Source organism: Trematomus bernacchii, unplaced genomic scaffold (genome assembly GCF_902827165.1).
Source record: "Trematomus bernacchii unplaced genomic scaffold, fTreBer1.1, whole genome shotgun sequence".
NCBI lineage: Eukaryota > Metazoa > Chordata > Actinopteri > Perciformes > Nototheniidae > Trematomus > Trematomus bernacchii.
Window position 1 is genome coordinate 8687024 of NW_022988097.1, and position 24746 is coordinate 8711769.

A 24746-nucleotide genomic window follows, 5' to 3' on the forward strand; every position below is an offset into this window, starting at 1 on the left:
CTCCCTGTGTGGATAGACTACATACCCAGCCCACCTTGACATCTCACCCTGACCTCTTGGGAAAGACCGGGGGGGGTTGTATGGGTACCTGAGATCTCCTCTGAGACAGCCACCAGCTTCTGTGATACCAAAACATGGTTCTCAATCGCAGAGATAGTGAAAGATACAAGATTACAAAATCCCAGAGGACAGAAGCAGGATACCTCCTGCTTCAAACCCTAAAGAAAGAAGTGGTTAATTTGGTGCGTGGGTTTCCTTTTTTTTCTTCTCCCCCCCCCCCCCCCCGAAGTGGCACAGTGTTCAATTATTCATACACTGTAGATTGTGCTGCCGTAATTTGTCAGTAACCCAAAAGCACCAGTCTATTTCTCTGTGTCAAAACTGATGAAGCTGGCGAGGAGGAGGGAATGCTGCGACATCAGAGATGGCGCTGTGAATATCTGATGGTGTTGATGGGAACAGCTGAAGATCACAGCCAAAAACTGCACTCCCCTGTCACAGCCAAAACACATCCCTGGCTAAAAAAAAAGGGTGGCCTATGTTTGATTTAAATCCAAACAGGAAAACATGTTACCGTGGAGGTACTTCATTGAATAAACACTGGCCAGTTCCTAACATTCCCCATGCAGGAAGACAGGCAAACAGTGTGCACAGCGACATGGGGGGAGACAATGTGAGGCAGAACTGATATGCTCCAAGCTATTTACAGTAAATGACAGCTACTGTAGATTCTGCTGTCATGTGGAAATATACCCTGGGGAAAAGTGTACACAGAATACGTAATATTCTCAATAATAATACTACAGGATAATAAAACAATGCTCCCTTTTGACAGTTTGTTATAAATACGTTATTTTAGGTAAGATACATATATCAATCTTTTAAATTAGATTGGGAAACAAACTGTTTGACAAATTGTCAGAGATCCTATACTGTTATTTTACTATTATGGGCAGCGTTGCAAATCAGTAAGCAGGAATGGTTTCTGTCAAATTGGAATTTTATAAAACCTTTGCATCAATTTGATGAAATGCCTCGACTTGTCAGATATTTAATTGGCTTGATTTGCCAAAATCAGAAGTTCCTGTCCTGTTTTATTCCTAAAACACTTTTTTTCAGTTGATTTTGTCAATGTACATCACAATGAGTTTAATGACAATATAAAAACACATTACTTGTGAAAAACCTAGTGGTTATATAAACTGTTAAAATGTCATTACAAATAAAGAACCCTGTCAGTACAAAAAGATCATGTTCAAATGTGCGTGAAACATTTACTTAGAGCACAACACTTGGTCTTAAAGAGGCTTTGTCACCCCCAAAATAAAAGGTTGTGATCTATAAACAAATATTTGGAAACATACATGAGATAATGTGTGCACCTGTATGTGAACCCTGCCCCATTAAGTAGATGAGAAATTGGTTACGCAGATTGTTTTGGTTAATCAAAGGCTGATTGAAGAAATGTATTTTGAGAGTTTAAGTATAATGATGCCTCTCACACATTTCATTTCTTTTTATCACACGTTACTCCCACATCATCTTAGCGGTGTTGTTTGTGAGTGAGCCACAGCTATTCCATAAGCAATTGTAAAAGATATAAGCTTACTCAAATCAAAAATCTGTTCAATATTTCATCAGCGCTGTCTCAGCAGAGGGCCGGACAGTTTGCACTGCAGAAGATATAATGCTAGGACGATGCCAGGATGTGGCAGGATTCAGGAAAAGACTGGATTGTTTTCTATGATATTGAGAATAACTGAGTCCTTTACACCTGACCCACGTTAACTACAGGAGGTGAACTGATTAAATGATCATCACTGGTTGTAGAAATCCGAGTAGCAAAAAAAATAAATAACAAAGAACTGCATAACAGAATTTAAATAGTTTTTGTGAATATATAATTACTTGAGGCACAGCGGTGGCTGCCACACAAGCTCTGCCGTCTCCAATCACCTCACCAGGCACATCTTCACCATCTGCACATATGGATTGTGTAAATTAGCAAAGTCGGTCAATACAACGGCTATCATATTATACCACATATCCTTATTAAGAGTCCTAATTCTATAGCAAACATTCAATAAATAAACAAACAAACTGGGTTCCCCTATCAAACTTCCATTGTTTAAATGATATGCCAGGGTGGGGGATATTACTGATTGTTGCAATCATTTTGGCAAGTAGTGAAGTAATCAGTGTGATTGCTGTAAACATATAAATACTAGGGTGAAATGCTGCATGATGGACGCTCTGCCACTGCTAGAGGACAACAGGAATGGAAGAATGATGAGGGAACGAGTGTTCGGGGACCACAAAGATTTCCTGGCTTGTGATGATGACTAATAAGCCGATTTCAGAATCCCTAGAGTCGTGCTTCTGTGTCAGAAAATGTCCATTCTCTCGGTTGTTTGCCGTGATTCACTGTAAAGAACCATTGATCAGCAGGCTGCTTTCTATGCATCAACATTCATGAGGTGCTTTGCATTAACCTTTTTATGGTTGAATGTGGGCGTGCAGACAGCGGGATATTAGGCCGATCCATGTGCGCACATTACCAGGTGGACTGGGATTTATAAAAAAAACATCGACTGTAACAAATATGATTTTTGAAGCACACCATTTTCAGCTTTTTGCGCATGTCCACTTTTAGTATGGATCCTACGCACTGTCTTAAAAAATGAAGCCAAAGATCTGCGTGTCATTTCTTAATGAGGTGATGGGAGCCGACAATGACACATTCTATAGTAATGGCAATAGGCTTACCGATGCCACTCTGAATGTGTGCTGGGAAATAATGTCTGTGGGTGAGATATGTGTCAAGTGTTCTGACGTTAGTTGCTGTTGAATGTGTGTTGGGTTGACATTGAGAAAGTGGAGCGTGCCAGCATGCAGCCTAACTGATAGACAAGCACACTCTGTCTCTCACACACACACACACACACACACACACACACGCGTGCGCGCCCATACAGACGCATAACTCATCTCCACAGACCCACATCGATCCTGCACAAACACCGCTGTACACATTCTGAACACACACACACACACACACACCGCTATGGCAGGTCCAGGCCTGCGGGATTGACTGTCGTTAAAGGTTGGCCTGTGTAAATATTCCCCCCATGCTTGGCTCATCCCCGCAAACACACACACAGACACACACACACACACAGACACACACACAGAGTCCATGTGTACATGTTAGTCCACATACTCTCACACCCCAGGGAATTTCATGTGGCTACAGCTGTGTGCCTACTGGCTCTGGCAGCAAGAGACACAATATAGAGGAGGATATGGAAACCGACCGATTGCATTGATAGGCATAAGAAAGGAACCCGTGCGCTCTCTCACACGACTGTAATATATATATTTGTTTCATTTATTTTTTCTCCTCCACTACCTACTGCTTGCTTTGAATGTAAAAGACTGATCTGAAGTGTGACCGCTGAGGTGGAAAGGCAACTATTGAATGCTTTTCACACACAATGTAAGCAAACAGAATGACGCTAGCTAGCATGGTTACACACTCATGGAGGCACACAAATAAATAGTGAATGAGGCTGCCTGGGCAGGGGGGGGCACTGATCCTCACCAGAGCCCGGCTCACAGCTCTCTGCCCTTGCGCCGGGTCCTCCGCCTGTCACTCTCCGTTTTACTCCCTGCACCAGCACTCCTCTGTGTAAGCAGCCAACACAATGTTTGGGGTATTGAGGTGATAAAGAAACTGTCCACCACTACCAATTTGGTCTTTTCAGAGTTTGACAGAAAGGACCGAAGGTAAAAGAAAATATATACTGCATTATGTACTGCCAAAATTGAAAACGGCTGGAGTGCTGCTGTGAAAGGGGAATGTATATAGTCCTTGTTATTAGGCCTGCTTCACTGAAATGATGTTGACCCAGTGCCAGACATTGAGATGTTTACTGTCACTCTGTTCTTTTTTGTGTAATCTGAAATTCAATATGATACATTAGTGTCCCAAATGGAGTCTGTGCAATATATATTAATTACTTGTCCATTACGGTTTGTGACACTATCAATCTGTTATCTGCTGGCTACCCCAATGACTGAAATGAACGGTCACTTCTCAATATCAGCCAAGTCATCTACACGCTTTATTGCCTTCATTACAATATACTTTTCGTATTTGATATCCTCATGTGATCAGACAGTAACTAAGACATTGGCAAATAGTAATACAAAAACACAGGTGTCACAGCATGTTTATATGAACATGGTTGGTAAATATCAAAGTAAATGTCAATGTTGGTATAGGAAACACCCCACAAAGCACAAGAATGTGTTGTAGTCTTGAGGAAATAATGGGAGTGCAGCGATATCATGATTTCCTCAGGTCCATGTATATTTGATAGGGCCTGCCAGATGTGGCCTTGGAAATGTGGATGCGTATCGGCAAGCAATCTCTCTCTCTGAGCTCCCAGAAATTAGATTTCATCTCAGGCCCCAGATCTAATACACTGGCTTATATTTACTCACAGTTGCAGAGCATCATAAGCCAATATGACCCTATAGAGGGGTGGCAGAGCTGCGCAAAATACAGTTAAATGAAAATGCTTTGAGCAAACTGTTCCGAAAGCCATCGAAGCCTTTTAGCCATAAACTAGCTCAGAAAACAGTTGTTTCTCTTACACTGTCATACAGGATCAAACTACCGACAGCACTTTGACAAACCAAATAACATTTATAGATTTCTCGTTGTCTTAAAGTTAATATAAATGAAATTGTCGTTGATTCGATCGGTCAAATCTAATTTGGAAGAAGTTGTCTTCAGTTCGAGTAATGAATATGTGGTATATATTTCTTTATAGAATTATCTTGGTGTTCAGAAATGTAATTCAACCAACATCAGAATAAGAAAATCATTTCAGAGCCTTTGTATTGAGCTGGAGAACAGCGCATATTTGAGATAAAATGGTTGCATGAGTCACCAAATGCATTGAGATGCCTGTGTTTCCTCACAATGAATGCAAAGTCACAGTTAGCATGCGGAGTGCCATTTCCTTATGCAGAGAGCCTTTCCCTGCCATGAATACTCTCCAGGGACAATAGCACCCACTGAGGATTTTTGAGTCTCGCTTTTTATTTTTTATTATTTCTTTCCCCTTCCTCTCCTATCCTCTCATGACCTCCCCATTTTCCCCCTCCCTTCCCTCTCCGTCTGTTACACAATGAGAATAGATGTAGACAGCTTACTTCATCCATATGTCTGTCTGTTTGTCCTGGTAAGATTTATTTTCTAGTTTGCACCACAGATAAGTGTGTAGTCAGCACGCTTTTGCTCCGAGAAGGCAGAAATGACGGATCTCAGTCCGATGAACACTTTGGTCAACACATTTTTCATCTCTATCACTGACGTCAACATCTCAGCAACTCAGTGTATTTCCTAATCAAAATCAAAACATTAGAATGGATTGATTTAGATACATTTTGCAGCAGATCGATGCTCAGTGGCTGAATGCTGAGTTCAGATCGGCTGCACAAATGGCTCCTAATTGTTGGGATTTTCAGTTGACTTGATTTGTTGTAGTAGATGTTCTGGGAACCTGTGCTACCAAGTGGACATACAGTAGGACATGTCATAACCCAATTGTGTAAACGTCCACTTACAGTAAGTGGCCATGGTGGCTAAAGAGTCTGCCACAGTAATTGACTCAATGGGAGTTTACAGTTTACAGCATGAGGCAGGGAAGGGAGACAAAGTGCTCTCCAGGGATGGGCTGTTGTGACAGTGCTGCTATAACCCGCCCCCCCTGTGTTTCTCTCAGTGCACAGTATACGGGCCACAGAAGCACACACTCAATAAATGCACAAACACAGCAGCATTCCTCTGGGCAGGTAATTCCACAGTCAGGTGCTGAGGTCACAGTCTGAGCGCCTTGCCGTCCCGGGCCTGAGTTTCGCTCTCAATCCTTAATGTGTTCCCAAGAATGAGGGCGAGGCGAGGCGACGCATATCCATCCTATTTTTGTCCGCTGTATGCATGGTGTGCCGGCTTGAATTAGAGCAAGCCTGTGTGGCCGCTGGCTGCAAGGCTACTGGCACAATGGGCCAAGCCGGGAACAGTGGTGTCAGACACTGTGAGAGGGGAACGCACAGAGTGACATAGGCACAGCTAGAAGAATATGTTTACACTGTGGGAGCATGTGCCCAGCCTGGCACGCTCATGCTTTGCACCATAGTTAATCAGCTCGGACGCTGCTGCTGGTGTGACCACTGACCCTAAAGGCATCAGAAACAGGAGGACTCTCTCTAATAGGAACAGCACTATAATTCCAAGTGGGGAGCGAGAATTAAAGTGCATCCAGGGGAGTATTTTCTTTCCAATGTATCTTCTGGTTCTGCTTCATTAATGGCGGTTTAGTTTCAAAGAGCTGCTTATGTTCTTGGTCCGAGGAAAAAAAAGTGTTGCCCCCTGCGAGGTGCTCTGTGTGTGATGCCTAATGAGCTTCCTGAATTATGTGTGTGTGTTAGTTTGTGCATGTGCATGCACGCTAGGGATGGGTATCGTTTGACATTTATCGATTCCGATTCCGGTTCTGTTTATCGATTCCGGTTCTTATCGATTCCCCGTTTCGATTCCAAAATTGTAAAAGAAAAAGGTCAAACGTTTAGATAACAAAAATATCTTTATTCTTTTAAGCTTTAACTGACATTTTTACAAATACAAAATATACATGATGCAATACAAATGTATTGCACAATAGCTGTGCTTTATTTTAACTGAGCTATGCCTGTGGCAAGCTATTAACAGGCATTACACTGTGCCTTGTCTTTTTCTTTTTTAGTGTAGTGGAGCCTCACTTTAGAGCGTTTACCGCGACCCATCTTTGGTGTTATGAAGTGACTGAGGTCGTGAACTGTCTACGGGAGGGCGGGGGGAACCTCGCTGCGGGGCAACTGTGGACCTCTGTCGCCTGTCAGCGCAACTTACATGATGCCGTTAAAAAATTAAGGGCGGTGCCGGCTGTCAGCGAACCGCCAACGGCCCGCTGACGACCGGCCGTTCTGTGATTCTCCAGAACACACAGATGGCCAGTCCGCCCTTACCCTGTATTCCACCGGGTCACTGCGGCGCCGCGGCGCAGACGGACCCGGTGGAATACAGGGTCTACCGCGTTTAGGAACCGTTAAGCAGAACCGAAATTGTCTATTTTGTATGGGTACCCGGTACCCGGCATTTTCTTATCGGTTCTCATCTGGAACCGAGTTTCGGTTCCCAACCCTAATGCACGCTGGTAACATTTACGTGGGTGTTTTATAGTAGACATTTATTTAGCCTGTAGGTATGTTTTGTGTTTCTACAGTAGGCTTGGACTTCCCTGGAGAAACCGTTGATATTTAACAGAAGCATCTTAGCCAACACATATAGGCTGTGCGTTTGCATGAACACCATGCACATTGTTTTGTCTTTGTATGTAAGCTTCAATCAGATGTAATCGGGGACATATCCTATTGTGAACCAGACTCAAAAGGCTTGTAAGCTAGTGATCTTCTGCATTTGAAGAGTGTGAAAAGAGCCAGGCTAAGCAGTAAGCTTCCACCCACCATCTGCTTTTAGTTTGGGATGTGCGTATCCATCCCAGTTTCACCTCCTGTACCCTAACAGCTCACAGCACATTTGTTTCTGCAAGAATTAGGCACTTAGTCCGAGGTCTCTCTCCCTTTCTCTCCCCTCTCTGTCACTCTTTCTTTACCTTTTGCTCTGAATCCCTCTGATTCCCCCCTGGAGGGTGTACACCCCTCGCGATAATTTGTCTGTCACAAATGCAACTGCGCCCTCTCCGTGGCTTTGCTTTTCCCCAAAAAGATTTTCAGCCATCCCATCTGGCTGTGAAAGGCAAGATGTCGCCAAGAATAGAAGCTTCCCATCCTTCTACATTTCATGGCTGGATTGTCATATTTGTGTGTGACTTATATCTCTGACCCTCCCATGCAAGACATACTTTACATCTGATTTGTACTTATGGAGCCTTGCTTTGTTGAAGTGAGCGCATACGGGCTGTCACTGCTGGCTGCATATATGAAAATGAACCACGCTTTGGGGGCTGCTATACAATGCAGATTTGGGTGTAAAACATGGGGCATATTTTTAGAAACAACAGGAGTCAGATGTTTGCACTGTTATTAGACAGCAGCCACATGCACACTTCTCCTATGAAATCCAGTATCTCTGGGAGCTAAAGGCGCTAATCATTTCCTCTCAGCACACTGATCTGAAATCTATTTGTGGACGCAGTAGGAGAAGAGAGAGGAAATCAGAAAACATCTTTAACAACTTGTCCCATCTAATGAGATTAGCACAGCCGCTTACACAGTCATGACATGGAGATACACACAGATAACCCGTAATAACTCATTATTCTTCCCATTTCCACATCGACGCCTAGTAAAGGCTTGCTGACAGTGTGTGTTGTTCTTGCGTACACAGCTATCGGGCCAATCTATGCACTGCTGCAGTGTGGTGTGAGCTCGCCGAATACCGCCTCGAATGCCACAGCACAAAGAGAGCTAGCAGTAGAAGGACACGGAGATAGCATTCTCTGCTTTTCAGAGGCTGCAGCATTAGTGACACATGCATGAGTGCAAATGGAAAAAATCACCGTGCAGGCTCTCTGTTTCTCTCTGTTTGGCGGGGAAGCTGTGAGAGGAGGACAGGAATCAATTCAGTTTGTATTTGTGGATGCATGTGTAGTCATGAGACTGCACAGATGAGTTCCCAGAAAATACAGGGAACTGACAAAGGAAAAAGGTATGCGGCAAAGAGAATATTGCTGCCCTGTGATGTCCTCCTTGCTTTGCTATAATTGAAAATATGTACTTTGATAATAATGTCTCTATTCATAAATGTTGCATATACTGAACATACTGCATAACACCAAATGTCAGCTAAAGAAAGGACAGCCTACACTGTAATTGTCCATCAAACACTTTACAGGCAACTATAGCAAAGTACTTAAAAGCTGCCCTAACGTTTATTTAAGTGTCATTAGACGCTTTGTTTCTCCAACCGCTAATAAGTGAGTGGGTTAATGCCAATTTATGATTGTTCCTCAAAGGGCACATTCAACTGGATCATGTAGAATTTTCAAATAAAAAGCAGCGCTAATCAGATATGATTTGTCATTTCGTACAATACAAGAAGCACAAATTAAGTATTTAAATGTTTAATCGTATCTTTTAGATGTAGTTATTAGGGCTGTGTTGCGACAAAATCAGGTACAACACGATGTATTGCAATATATTGCAATACTGTAGGCAAGGCAAGGCAAGTTTATTTATATAGCACTTTTCTGTACGCGACAATTCAAAGTGCTTTACAGAACAAATTAAAATACTTTTTATGAATAAATACAGTAAAAACACATTATATAATGGCATTATATAATTATATAACTGTAAAGTGATTCATATACATAAATCTGGAAAATATTGTTCCTTTTTATGCAATCATAACAGTAAAGTCTGAGATTTGTATTCATCACAGTCCTTGTAACATCCAACATCATAGCACTACTTTTTCTGAGCCCCTCTCAGACAGAAATCTTTGCATGTAATCTATTAATTAAAAATCAATACATTGTTTTTCACAATCGATACAGTATCACAAAAGCTAAAATTGCGATACTCAGGTCGATTGATATTTCCTCACCCATGCCAATTTCTGTGCTGAAATTAATTCAGTGAATAATTCCACATATAGAGTTTGACTCAGGTGCGGTGTGCATGCCTGTGATTAGCAGGCAGATTGATGAGTTCAAGAAGGAGCAGTGGCCCTGTGTGCTGAGGGGCAGAGGGGGGCCCGATGATGAGGCCTGGAGTGTGTGGTATTGACCAGTGGATGTCACATCGTGATTAGTAGGAGATATCACACTCGCTGGGCTCAGATGCATATCGATCCTGAAACCTGGGCACAGCCTGTCAATGGGGTCATTTTAATCCTTCCCTCCTTTCCTTCTTTTATTTCCTCTCCTCTCCTACCTTCCCCTTTGGCCTCCTGCTATTTCCCATTTCCTCTCCTCTCCGTCACTCACACCATATTTCCTCTGTCTTCCTCTTCCATCCCATCTGTATTTTTTCCCTCTTTTCTGTCTCTTCTCTGTTCTGATTTCCCATTCCCTCCCTCTTTCCCTCCATCCACCCCTGTGGATCAAACTCTTTATCTGGCCTAAGCCACAGCCTGCAGGCAGGCAGGCAGTCTCTGCAGAGGCTGGAGCAGAAGACCAGCAGCTTCAAACAGCATTATATAGGGCTGGCATGAAGCATGTCCCACACTGATGGATGAAAACACTGGCCCCTCAGACACTGTCTCTATATGTAGATGATGAAACATGAGCATGGCGGTCCTTCTGTTTCAAAGCCCTCTTCACTTGAATGTTGCTACAACATCCCGGGATGTAAGACCGACTTAAAGTCTGTAGGAATCAGGCAACAGTTCGTTTCTGTGTTCTGCGCAATGCAAAACAAAACAAAACAGTCAGTTTCTGGGAGAAAGATACATTTTCTTTTCCGCTATCCAGCTGGATCATCTGTTATGAAATCAGCCCAGAGTTAATCAGGTTTAAAGAAAACTTATGAAGCCAGGTAACAGTAAAAGTTGCAGCCACATAATAGAAAGACAAATCATGCATGCAATGAATCATAAGAAGTAAGTCTGTTTTGGGCTGTTTTATGTCATGTTTTAATTTGTAATATTGAAGCATACATGTAAGGCAAATACTAGCCTTGCTGAGATTATTGCACAGACACTGCCTGGATTCTCCTTTGCTTTAACTTACAGTGTATCCCAGCAGCCCGAGGGAATCCAGGAAGTGTATTCAATGACACCACTGTCTCAGAAAGCAGCCCGTTGCCCTTTTCCTCATTCTATCAGTGCTGTGTGAAGTCGTCAAGTTCGATGTTGGGTGACCATTTTAATGGAACAGAAAAACAATGTAGGTGTTGTTTCAGGGCTGCCAGACCAATGTGAAATTATCCATGGACTAATGCATGATCAGACCAGAGGCACTTGTGTTCAAGTGGATGCAGCCTGTGGTACTGTAGGCTGTAGCCATGGAGACAGCAGCTTTAACCCTGTGTTATGAGACTGCAAGTGGCCAAAGATATACAATTAAGCAACATTTATAAGTGCTCATCTCCCAATTGGCTAAATATTTGTATGTAGGATTAGAGGGATGCATATACATTCATCATTTGAACAACATAATGTATTCATGAAAGGAAATCAGAGCTAAGCAATAGGGGGGAAACACTACAGGGAAAGAAAAGAAGAGTGAAGAAGAAGAAGAATGAAATGCAGTGAGGGAGGCAGAGCAACATTTACTGAGTGTGTCCAACTGCTAGCCTAGTTTGACTGTGTACGGAGAGAAGTGTTTGCAACAGAGGAAGCTCTGCATAGTCCTCAGGTCTGTGGAGATTTGCTTACAGTAAAGTGATGGTGGAGGTAAGATGGCTCAGAGGATTCAGGCTCTGCTGAACGCAGGCTTATGTCTAATAATCAGCAGGGAGGGGCTCAGCGTGGTCCCTCCGAAAAAGAGACAGGGAGAGTGAGATGGAGGGAGACAGAAATACAGAGCAGACGAAAGATTGAAAGGAAAGGAAGAAGCATGTACAAGATATTGTATGAGGTGTGGGATCAAAAAGAGAAAAAGATGAATCCCTGTGACCAAGTGGTTTCTCTCATGTTTCCTTTTATGTTCCTGATCAAAATGGTGTTATGATGTAGCTGCTTTACATATTTGTTAACCCCCTATTAGCTCTTAAAGTCATGTGAAGTGGTGTTAACAAATGAATCTCTGACCTCTAACCAATACCAACTTTCAAGGTCATCTGATGAACGTCTTCAAGTTTGAGTTTTTTAACATTAACATGACATTGTTGAGGCTGTAGTGGTTTTTGCAGGATGCATTTCACAGTCCCATTTATCTCAGGGAGAGATAAAACTCAGCGCTGATGCTTCAGAGATTTTTGCCAGCTGTTCCAGATTACAAAGTACAGTCATTTATGGCGCTTACTGGCATCAACACCAACAGAACATCCTTGTCCATTAACACGAACTGAACACTCACACGTGCCCATAGTTGACACGTAATACATTAGCAGGGATCCAGAGCACAGCCGAGTCATGTTGCTCTCTCTCCTTGGCATTGGCTTGTTAATATCACCACATCCACATTTCTCTTGTCAAAACATGGCCTAAACTGTGTGTGTGTTTGAGTCTTCCAGTGTCTGTTCTCTAACCTATGTGGTGGTCATCATACCCCCAAGGTCAAGATTCTTCCTATCAGCGGTGAATTATCCCTGCAAGCATCTCAGCCAATCCCGGGCCTGAACCTCTTGCCCATTTAACGGGTGTCTAGTGAGGGGGCAGCGCGGTCGAGGTCGGCAAACCGCAGAGCAGAGGCGTCTGCACAGCGACCCGACAGCATTTTAGCAGGGACCCAATGAGTGATTACCTCGGAGCTCCAGTCATAATTCAGCATGACCTCAATCTGCCAGCAGCGCTATGTTTGATGGATCTGCTCACAGTTTGGGTGTCGGGTTCTCGCATGTCAAACACAGGCAGATAATGATAGGGCTATCTGTTGCTCTTACAGAATAAAAACATGCATGATATGAATTTGACACTACATATGTTGGAGGTGTTGCGTCATGCCCTTTCTGTTCAATGTTTTCGCTGTGTTGAGCGGGGAATCGCTCCCTATGTAGATGTCAGTTTAGATACTGAAGACAAAACAATGTCACAAATGGTTAACCCCCTTTATGATGATCCCTGTCGTCTGTTGACATATTCATCATCTCTGTGTCTTATCAATCAAAGTCAGCATAAATACACGTGCACGCACACACGTACACTCGCAGACACACACGTACACCTCCCAGTGTGGATAATTAGTGGATTCCCACAGTGGGGGATTGAGTGTGTTGTGTGTGTAGTGTGCTCTCCTCTTTCTCTGACCTTCCCCAGTGAGCTTCCTAACACAGTGGGGCTCATAACACACAGCGCTAATGCATATTTATCGGCCCGTTGGCAGCTCATATGAGCTGGATTTATGTGTTTCTCCACAAACAATAGTAAGGCCTCAGTCACTCTTCCTCCCTTTCATCAACCAAAGCAGGAGATAAATCTGGTCATGTCAACCTGGCAGCATCCTCCTCAGCAGCGGGCCATCTGTGGGTTCAGACGCACACGGGACCCAGGCTAGTTGCTTTCAAGCCGCTCTCCTCAATTACGGCAAACGGATTTGATATACGTATGTCTGTCAAAATCACTTTGGCAATCACAAGAGCTGCCCTGCTGGAAAACGTTTTCCTACAGCAACTTTCAGATCAAAGGCATTTAGAAAGTGTTCGGCAATGCTGTCGGCATTGGGATTCAGGACAGACTCCTTGCACCATGACTGGCTCTGTTTGCACAGCGCAATCTGAGTTGAGATGTGAAGAGAGGCAATACCACTAAAGAGCAAGGGGAGGGGAAGGGAGGGGAGAGGAGGAGGATAGGGGAGGGATGGCAGGATTAAGCCCCAGCCCCCCCCCCCCCCCCCCCCCTCTTTGCCTCTGAGCGGCCATCTTTCATCTTGCGGCTGCCCCTCTAATGCATTCAAGTGGGTGAAACCCTCAACATCTGCTCCTGCTCCCTGGGAACCGGCACAGGCCAGCGTCCTGCAGAGGCACACAACCATAGGACAGCGGGGCAGCGTCCTGGCAAGACCACATAAAGCTGAGGGGCTCATCCACGCAGAGTTAGGCAGAAACCGAAAAAAAAAAACATTTAAATCGAAAAACGTATTTTGAGACGTGCGGGGAAATCTCTGCTGCCAACAGCTGCCGCAAGCAGACCCAAACTCATTGATCAAATACACAAACTGTGGCTTATACTAGTAAACACACTCACCACAGAAACATTTCACAGTTCACTCACCCAGACACATTAATTCTACTTACTACTTGCGAACAAATAAATGTAAATAGCTCTGTAAATAAACGCTTCATCTTCGCCAAGAAGAAATAAGCCCCCCGCCGCCTCTGATTAAGACTACCAAAGTGATATATCTGGCACTTAAGTCTGCTGTTTACCTCATAAACACAAAGACTTCAACGCAGCCACCCACACTGACGCTGAAATAGCTCAAACTGCGTCTGCGTGCCTGTATATTTCTCTGCTAGTCTTTGTGGCCTCAACATGGAGTGTTCTAATGATCCTTTTTTTTTTAATACGTGATATTTCTAGATCATTTCATATGCTGTGGCTTTTAATATCACGAGTTCAGCGGTGTTCCATGACTCTGGCAGTAAAACGACCATGAGCAATAAAGTAGCATGGTGAAGTGGTATGAGCTGTGTCTCTGACTTCCTTTTTCAGATGCGTAATTCAGCACTAGTGATTTTGAAAACCCCATCAGAAGGACAGAGGAGTGGGGCTGTCAAGACTATAAGGACTCCTTTTTAAAGAGAGGATATCATTCCACCTTTACTCCACTGTCTGTGAGAAGACATTTTTCAAAAAGGAAACGCAATTCAATTATTTTTGGGCTAATTACGTTTGTTATTTGGGATCTGTTCCTTGTGGTGAAAAGTCATTGTACATTTCCTTCACATTGCACTGGGACTCAAATGCAGTTACATTTGTCAGAGAACCCCATGAGACCGAAGATTTGTTCATCTTCATCTCCGAACCCCCTGCACCCCTTTCAAAGCCCACCCACGCACAAACAAGACACTTCACATAATAGATGGTGTGTTGACTCTTTGTGCAACTTTTTTCATTTTCGGTACATTGTAGGCAGGAAACAGTTCTGTTCAGCTTCTTTCATTGTGTGCCACCATCTTGCATTGTATTGCCAGTTGAATGTTCGCAGCTCCGTTCTTTTTGCAAATGTAGGGAGTAGGAGTCTAGTTGTATTTATAGCAACCCGCCCACTAACTAGAATTTAGAGAGCTTTCAGGTAAAAAATGACTTTTAACATGCACACAGCATAACTAATGGTGTGTGTGTGTGTGTGTGTGAACTGCTAAACACCTGGGCTCTGTTAAGTGCCTCGATAAACATTCATCTGTTTGTCATCTTGCAATCTACTTATATATCTAAATAGTTATCACCGCAATAAACCATTTTTAATTCCGTCTTAATGTTCAATATTTAATGTCATATTCTGTTCTTGTATATATCATATTCTATTTACATGTATATAGACTTCTTGCACACTTATATTTCTGTATTTTATTATATATTTTTCATCGTTGGAGGAGCTGACAATAAAACCTTTGAATCTTTTGAATCTTCTGAAGTGTGTAAATACTCTAAGTGTTTTAGGGTCATCCTATTCAAATCACCTTGAAACGCATTAGCTGTGTGCGGGGTTTATAATATTCAAGAAAGCTACAATCTGACTCTTACTGCATTTCATACATGTACAACTACTAATGTTTGGTGAAGTCCATCCTCTATTTGCAACAAAACCTATTGAGCCATAGTGGCAGCATCTGCTCCTGACAAACATACAGGGATTAATATCGAGAGTGCATATAGAGATGGAAGAGGAGAAGATGACAGGCAGAGGACTGATTCCCTCCTCTGTCTGCGAGCTGTCTGAGAGACTAGGCCATCTGCACATTCATTATCACACTCATGATTTCATTATTGTTCTGTGTGGCAACAAGGACTTGTTCTGTCTAGCCTTTGTTATTCTTATCAACTGTGCAGCTGACAGCCCCCTTTTGATAATGGCAGCAACAAAATTAACAACTATACATGTCGTATAGCACATAACTGAATTATCGTCTGTGATAGTGACACACTAAACATGAGCCTGTCTCTTCTCTCTGTGTCCTTGTGCAGGTCTGTTCCACCGAGCCATCATTCAGAGCGGCTCAGCCCTCTCCAGCTGGGCAGTGAACTACCAGCCGGTCAAGTACACACGTCTCCTGTCGGAGAAGGTGGGCTGTAATGTCCTGGACACCTTGGACATGGTGGACTGTCTGAGGAAGAAGACCTCCAGGGAGCTGGTGGAGCAGGACATACAACCAGCAAGATACCACGTGGCCTTTGGACCTGTAATCGATGGGGATGTTATTCCAGACGACCCCGAGATCCTGATGGAGCAGGGCGAGTTTCTTAACTACGACATCATGCTGGGGGTCAACCAGGGCGAGGGGCTGCGCTTTGTGGAGAACGTGGTAGATTCAGAGGACGGCGTGTCTGGAAATGACTTTGACTTCTCTGTGTCAGACTTTGTGGATAGTCTGTATGGGTACCCAGAGGGAAAGGACACGTTGAGGGAGACCATTAAGTTCATGTACACGGATTGGGCAGACAGAGACAATCCAGAGACAAGGCGCAAGACGCTGGTGGCTCTGTTTACCGACCACCAATGGGTGGAGCCATCGGTGGTGACGGCAGACCTCCACGCTCGCTACGGGTCTCCCACTTACTTCTACGCCTTTTACCACCACTGCCAGAGCCTGATGAAGCCAGCCTGGTCAGACGCAGCCCATGGGGACGAGGTGCCATATGTTTTTGGAATTCCTATGATTGGTCCAACTGACCTTTTCCCCTGTAACTTCTCAAAGAACGATGTCATGCTCAGTGCTGTGGTCATGACCTACTGGACCAACTTTGCCAAGACTGGGTGAGTAAAGTTTTTGAATAAGTTATCCCAATTGTTAGAGGTGCATCCATACAGATACTGCTTATTGGTATCGATTCCTATTGGTACTATTTTGGATAATCCTTCTTAATTTTAATGGAATTATAATGTTATACTTGGCGCAACGGTTACCTTTATTTATGTTTTATACGATCATGGTATAGAGGGAATTGCCTATTGGGAGAAAGATAAAATGACATTGTTGGCTGCTTGTCTATCGCACAGGTGGTTGGTAGAGGACAAATGAATTACCATCTACTCCCCAAAAGCATTGATTCAATATCTGCACACAGATTTAAAATAGAAAAACACATTAGGAGCGAGGAGATTTGTTTGATTTTGATCACTCTTGAACACATGTGTCAAACTCAAGGCCCGGGGGCCAAATCCGGTACCCTTGGTGGATTTAATTTGACTCCTGAAAAGCTGCAGATAGAGCCATAAGAAATGAATGCAGCTGATTATTTAATGTTTAATGTTGTTTTTATAGGCAATCATTTAAGCTTTGTTAGTTCCAGGTTGAATATGTGCAATAAGTTCATTTCAATACGTTTTGCAATAAACATTGAACCAGTCCGGCCCTCGACTAGTACCGATTTTTTTATTTTGGCCCACTGTGTATTTGAGTTTGACACCCCTGCTCTAGAAGATACTTAGATCATGTTTTGTTTAAAGACTAATAAAGTAATTACCGTGTAGTTGTCTCCTCCGATATTGAGTGTTACCTTGACTTGAGGTCAGCCTGCTGCTAATGAGAGGGTGGTGGACTGGCTGCATTGATCAGAAAGTCAAACACCGTAAATGTATGGCCTTTAGATACCATTAGGTCGCCAATGTTATGCCTGTTACACACATCAGTTTGTATAGGTGGGGTTAGCTGTGTTTACTTTCTCTTTGCCAGATTTAGCCCAATCTTCAGAGCATGTCAATCTCTCTGCTGTACAGTCCTCAGAATATAAACAACCATGATGTAGTCGCAAAAGTCGCATCATCATAAGCAGATGGCTGTTGGGAAAAATATTATTAAACGGTAGGCTAATCGAAAAAACATTGAATGATTGAATGCCATTTTAAATACTGACAGCAGCACTGAATGCTGCGTGATCATTACAGTATTATAAATCTGAGAAGTATGGAGTATCACTACCTATTTAAGACCAGTATCTCTTATCCCAATTTAGATCAGACAGGTGTTGTTTTAAATCTTGAGTCTAATAATAGTAGAAACTAAAAGCTATTCACACATATTATAGTAGGTATTTTAAATGAATTTTAACATCAGTACTTGCAAATTAGTAAAAACCAGAGATCCCACGATTAGAAATGGGTTATAAATCGAAGGTCACACAGATAAATCACACCTCAGTCCTATTAAAAGGCCTTCTGTGCTCCAGAAAAGAAGCTGCAGGATAGAAGAAGTTTTACACTGGATTGTATGGGACAGAAAAGGCATTTTTCAACACAGACATTTTTTTCAGAGGTGTTATTTGCCTGGACTTCCTGGGTCCTACTCTGAAAACCTGAGACATATTGAATCTGAGGAAGATTAAATGGTCCTCCAGAATGTGTGCAGTGCTATTTGTGCCTGGCTGCGTGTTTGGGTTGAGTTTGTGTGCATGGCTGCCTGCCTTTCTGTATATCCTGTGTGTGTGTGTGTGTGTGTGTGTGTGTGTGTGTGTGTGTGTGTGTGTGTGTGTGTGTGTGTGTGTGTGTGTGTGTGTGTGTGTGTGTGTGTGTGTGTGTGTGTGTGTGTGTGTGTGTGTGTGTGTGTGTGTGTGTGTGTGTGTGTGTGTGTGTGTGTGTGTGTGCCTGCCTGGAAATACTATCTATGCTCTATTACACAGAGGCCCCAAAGACACGGAGACTTATCAGGGAGACATATCAAACACTTGCCCTCAGTGGTATCGATTCCCTCAGCGTGGACCCAGTCGATCACCCATGCCCCGGGTGAACCCGCTCCCCACAATGCTCAATTTCCCCCCCACCCGTCACAAAACCTGGCTATTTTGTATGACTACTTGTAATCATTTCTAACGACTGAAATTTAATTTGACAATCCTTGTTCCCAGAGAGGTATTGATCCCATCCTGAATGAGACTTGGGTCTGAAATCTTTTTGTATCTCTCTCTACATCATCTGCTGTCCAATCAGGTGGCATTTACATCTAGCTGATAGGCCGTGCCGCCGGCTCTGCTAGATCCTTGAACTCCTAATGGCAGAATAGTGCAGATGGACTGATGTCGGCTCCTCCAGGGAAGCACTGAGGTCCATCAGCGATGTTCGGCCTAAACAGCTGTCTCCTCTGCCTGGCAGCCATCTTGTGTCAACACATACAAAGCTGCAATGTGAAGATACAGATGGAATTTCTCATGCGCCCTTTCAAGAATATTATCTGCAGTTAAAGGACGAGAGCGCGTGATTCATTTTAATGAGAAACGTTTGAGGCCGCCATGTTGCAATGCACAGTGCTGAATCACTCTGAGCTTGGATCTTGCTACCTCAGAGAAATTAACTTTAATGGATGATGACAGCCTACCCATCTTACCCAGAACCACTTAACACACCAGCGGGAAGCCTTTCGTAACCCTGATCTGGCCTTCAACCTGGGGAGCAGCAGAAGCCGAAAAACAAATCGCACTTTTACTCCTGACCCCATGTCAGTTTTGTTGATTGCAGTGCCACTGATTTATTGAGTCTACGAGCAAAATAATGGGAAAGTAAACCGACTGTACTGTTTTTCATGTTATGGGTCTATCTGCCCTGTGGTGTGTCGCCTTGGCGTAACTCCAGACTGGGGGATTACATGCAGACCACAATTAGGCACTCAGATGGTAAAGAGCCCGGGATTACAGTAGATGCCAGGATAATACAAAACTCAGTGTGCTGCTCCAAAGGGTAATTTTATCCCTGGCCAAGAAAAAGACTCTACCACCATCAAATCGGGGGGGATGAGGATCTGAGACTTTTCTCAAAGATTCTTAAGATCATCCTCCTCATTTAGACCTCACCAGGGGATATAGATCTCTCGCCCAACACCACCCAACCCAATCTGGCTCCAGAGGACATCCTTTTAATTAAGGCACAGCTGAATTCCATTTTCCGTCCAACAACCATCTTCCCTATATCTGTAAAGCTTCCCTTCCAGATGTTCGTAATGAACTGACCCAGATTGCATTTCCTGCCCCCTCTCTAAATCGACTGTAGCAACATGTGTGACACGATGTTGAGACACTTGGGCTGCATGTCAACAGTGTGTATCATAGCAGCATTCGCCTCAAAGCTCTTCCTTTCCCTGGCTCTCATGTGTCATCTTTACAGGGCAAATCCCTTCCCATGCACTTTTTATTTTATTTACCTCCATCAGTGTCAGTGAAGCATAAAAGCATACAGAGAGTGCATGCTGTCAAATATTCTTAGTGTGTGTGTGCGGGATTGTGAGAGTGTGTGTTTACACTATGGGCCGTTCTTTCCTGAGAGTTAGGGATGTTTCACAAGCCAGGGATTTACTCAGCTCAGAGTTATTTTTCTGGCTGCAACATTTGTTTTACTATTGACAGGCAAAGATTGCCTGCGCTTTACAGCCACAACAACTTCTTCTAAACAGTTTCTCCAAAACTTTTGAAACAACTCCACATACTTCTCCCTCACGAACACAAATGCAAGCACAGCTGCCCGGCTACACAAATAAAATACTGGCAGAACACTTCAGAAATAGACAGAATGATGAAAAGACTTAGAAAAGATCAATCATCACATATCATTAGTGCCATAAATATGTTGTGCCATCTTCCCACAGCTTATTTCTTTCCTATCTGGCTGGTGCTTATTTCCCCTGTTTTGTGTGCCACATGCTGCGCAGGGCCTTACTACAGTAGGTAGTTAAAGAGCAGAGCGCTGTCATGTGTTGAGATGTTTTCTTCATTCTCCTCCATACCCCTCTCCCTCATTTAAAAAAAAAAGAAGAAAGTCTACTCATGTTTTATGTTCACAACATGAGCAAAAAGATGCAGTATTGATTGCTTTGTCTTTAGTGACAACGGTTGTCGACCAAACAAATGTAGATAGCAGTAACTACAGTGTGTCTGTAGTGCCGTTAAGCAGCCAGCTCTTTGATTTACAACCCTGCCAGTGGATTTTTTTCTTTGTTCTTCTCCCACTTGTCAATCGACCAACCCTCCCTGTAGGGTTAACAATGCAAATACATCAACTGTTTTTCCCCGTCTGACCTCATTCACGCACTCCTTCAGCCTTTCTTTTTTTACCCCAGCTGTCTAGTAGTTACATCACTCATCCCTGATCCCCCTCCTCTTGTCCTTCGTCCGGATAATCCCCCGTTCTCTTCAGACTCCTTGGTTAGGACCGAGTCAACCTGTACCAGGAAGCGGTGAATGCCCGGCATTGTGAAACCGCACAACCCCGAACAGCCACCTAGCTACTCCATTAAAAAGGCACTCACTTGATAGGAGATTTGTAGCCAATACCCTGATTTGCATTAGAGAAGGTAAGGAAGTGGTGTGGCTTGTTAAGGGGCCTGGATCCCATTGATCGGTGTCCATGCTGTGTGCTGAATGTAATGAGAGGAGGGCAGCGAGGGAGGAGCAGAAAAGGAAAGTAGATCTGCATGTGTATCCGTAAGTAAGTGGGTGTCCGATTAAATAGGGATAAATACTATTTTGTTACGTTCTAAATATACAATAGAAGTGGTCGAACGCTGCTAATTGGTTAAAAGAGGGAGAGAGGTCATGTTAGGCAGGTGATGCAGGGGAGGGAGGTGTTTTGTTTGCTGCCACTCATTTAATCAGACAAATCAATAGCGTCCATAATAAGGAGTGGTGCGAGAGCTGTGTCCTCCAACACTTCTGCACGCCCCAAAGTCAGAGCGCCTCGCCCTGCATCACTTAGCCTGCTGAACTGGAGGCTGCCATAAAATATGAACCGCGCATCACTCAGCCCCCTGCCCCAGCATGCAACCACATGAAGGGTAAAAGAGCACAGCCTGATAATTTGCCCGCTCAGTTCTGAAGCTACCCCCTACCTCGAGCCGAGCCAAATGCTACAAAAGAGCATTTCATGAGTGTTTTTATGAAAAATGTATACAGGATGAAGGGAAAGGTGTCAGAACCCTTCTTTTGTAAATTAAAATTAGCTGCTTACTTTGTTACCTGGTAAGTAGATAAACAACTTCAGGGGATGAATTTGATACACAACAATAACTAAATGAAAAAAACAAATCAGGCTTCAACTTTGCATATTTGAGCAGCTTAGCAAAAGGAGCATCTGTGCCGCTGAATTAATGCGTGCTCCTTGTTTTATATTGAGAAGCTATACTCCGCTCTGGATTCAGGGACCCTGAGTGGGGGGAAAATAGATTCTTGTCTTCTGCCTTAGGGCACCTAAACGTGTCTTTTCAGATTTGGTGATGGCTAGGTCTATGATCATTCAAGCGCTTCAAATTACATCAGGATGAAAAGGGAAAGGAGGTACATGGGAAACGAAAAAAAGGAAGAAATGATATTCATTCTTCCCCCTTATCTACCTTTTACATCAGTGCGTTCAGATAGGGCTTGGAATAGGTAATGAGCTTAGGTCCCCTTTCTGCCACTTGTGCAGGTAGATCTGGGAGTCGTGTGTAATCCAGGTGCTGCAGCATCCTACAGTAGAGCAGCTTAACACTCACAGATGCCTTTTTTTCTTATATCCGCCTGGAGAGGCTCGTCATCATCACTACACAGCATATATACTGCTCGGTGAAATGTCTTGACATGTCTTGAGTTCAAGTGCTGCGCTTGTGTGGCCCCACAGGTCATCGCACCATGATGCATCACAAATACACACACTCACATACACACAGGTACACCAGTTGGCAGACAGGAAATGAATTACAAACTCCCAGTCAATCACAGATACAAACACACGGGAGTACTTAAACACGCATGGCAGGCCAAGGTTAGCGGGGGTCAGCAGGTCATTATGAGGGGGGAGGTGAGCGGGGGAGCTGAGGAGAACATGAAGGCGATGGTTTATCGTACTGCAGCCATATGAACACATCAGAGGAAATCTGAAAGGCCATTAAAACGCCTGCTTTTATGGGTGTAATAATCCCTCTCCTCTGCCTGGGAGTCCAGCCATAGCTCCAATGACCATCCGGATTAAGTGGGAGGTCTGACAGGAGGCAGGCTATCAGCTAATGCAGGGGAGAGCCCAACAGGACCACAAACATCACATTATGCCAGGACTCATTCCTACAAGTCACAACAAGGCGCCGGCTACAGAGCTGAACACATACGGCGAGCTCGGGAAGTGTCAAGCGTTTTATCGCCAGACTGTTAAATATTTGGAATGATATGATGACCATGAGGTTCGGGTGCCTGATGTCATTTTTGCGTATTCAGATACATTAAATGAACAGGCAAAGCAATCCTTTTGTTTGTACTTGAACCACTAGCACACCTCATTTCAGCCTTTGAGGTTTTTGATAAGGTTCAATAAGTGTTTTAATTTCTTTTATCTTTCTTTTATCTTAATTAAAATTATTTGCTGCCCGGTAACATCTAAAAGTAATCGATCCATCAAGATTGGTAGACTTTTGATATCTTATCGTCTACGGTTCCTTTTCCAGCAGTTTTTTTAATTTAATTTAGCTTTGTCTGTTTTTCTGAGTATTAGGCTGTGGATGGTCTCGGCTGACGTCATAGTCATTAGTTTTAAAAGCACAGAGTCAAAACAGAATGTCTCTGTTTACACGCTTATGCGGCTCAGTGTAGAGACACTGCACAGTTTAGGTAGAACATCAAACCGTCTTTATTTATTATCTACAAACACAATAATTTCTTGGGAAGCTTATAATTTTTTCTGTGTCATATTGTGGCTGTTGCAGAGACATACTGTGTGCTTTGTAGTTGTTTTGTGCTGAATTATATATTCCCTATATGCATGTCCTCAGATGCCTACAATGGGAAGACAGAATAGGAAATGGTATGCTTTGTTACTACGGAAACTACAAATGTAAGCCATAAACATTATTACTGTTTTTTATCTAACCTATTTTTTTTAATGTAATTGAACCCCTTGGACCAGTCCCTTTTTCACAGGGGAGTCTACGCTGTTGGTTAAGAACATTAACAGCATATCATAAACAAGAGATCCTGCTCTGACAAGTAAAATATTTTTCAGACCAGTGTTAAGTCTGTCAATACTGTCTAAAAATGTATAAACTTTTCTAGTTAGAATTGCAAAAACATTCTTTTAAAGTAGTTTGAACTTTTTTTAGCTGAAGTAGCTTCAAAATATCAAACATAATTTCTCCCTGTGAAGGCTTTGCTGTAATTCAACATCTCTTAAGGTGAAGTAATTGGTAGCTTTCAAAGCCATGCTTGCTAAGAAGCTTTCCCTTAACTGCTTGTAAGATGTCTGTAAGATTTCCACTGAAAAAGTATATTATTAGCTTGGCAGTATGCATTACAGAACTATTGGATCAGATGATATTGTACAGGTGCTATAATTTCCCCCACCTGCAGAACCTGTCAGCAATGATTTCAGAACAATTTTAATATGTGCAGATTGAAAGCAGCACAGCACTAACGACCAATTTAAAAGTTTAACGGACTATGGTGCGTCACACAGAGGGACCATTAAGCCTTGTTTCATATAAAACAGGGTAACTTAGTAGCCCTCACCACATCGAGCAGCAGAGATCACTGCCTCCGACTCTGCAGTTCAGGGCAGGACTTCAAAGCCAGTATGCAGCCAAAAGTTGAGCAGCGGTGCTAGAAAATTGTTCAAAGGAATGCAGGCTGTTTACTATTGACTTTGCAACAATTACCCAAGCATATGTGTGTGTAATTAGATAAGGCAGCCAGTTGTTCTCTAATGCGGCAAATCAAATTAACTAAAGATGCCACATTGATTTCTTTGTGTTCCTTAAATTATTCATCTTCACTTGCACTGAACCAGACAGCCAGCCACCAAAGAGCTTTTCTAACTCCTCCACACCACCGCTCATTTGCTCCCTGCGTACACTGATTGTTTTTTGAGATCTATCCAAGTACCTTTTCAATATTTTTTCCGTAACAA

The 24746-nt window shown here is 43.2% G+C and overlaps 1 protein-coding gene across 3 annotated transcripts in view; it reads left to right on the forward strand.

Moving 5' to 3' along the window:
* Positions 1 to 24746, forward strand: part of nlgn3a (neuroligin 3a) — a 120519-nt gene that overhangs the window by 91282 nt on the left and 4491 nt on the right. For all 3 annotated transcript variants that reach the window (XM_034120994.1, XM_034120996.1, XM_034120995.1), the window contains one exon: positions 15866 to 16655. In XM_034120994.1, the coding sequence (XP_033976885.1) occupies positions 15866 to 16655 (790 nt within the window). The remainder of the gene's footprint in view (positions 1 to 15865; positions 16656 to 24746) is intronic.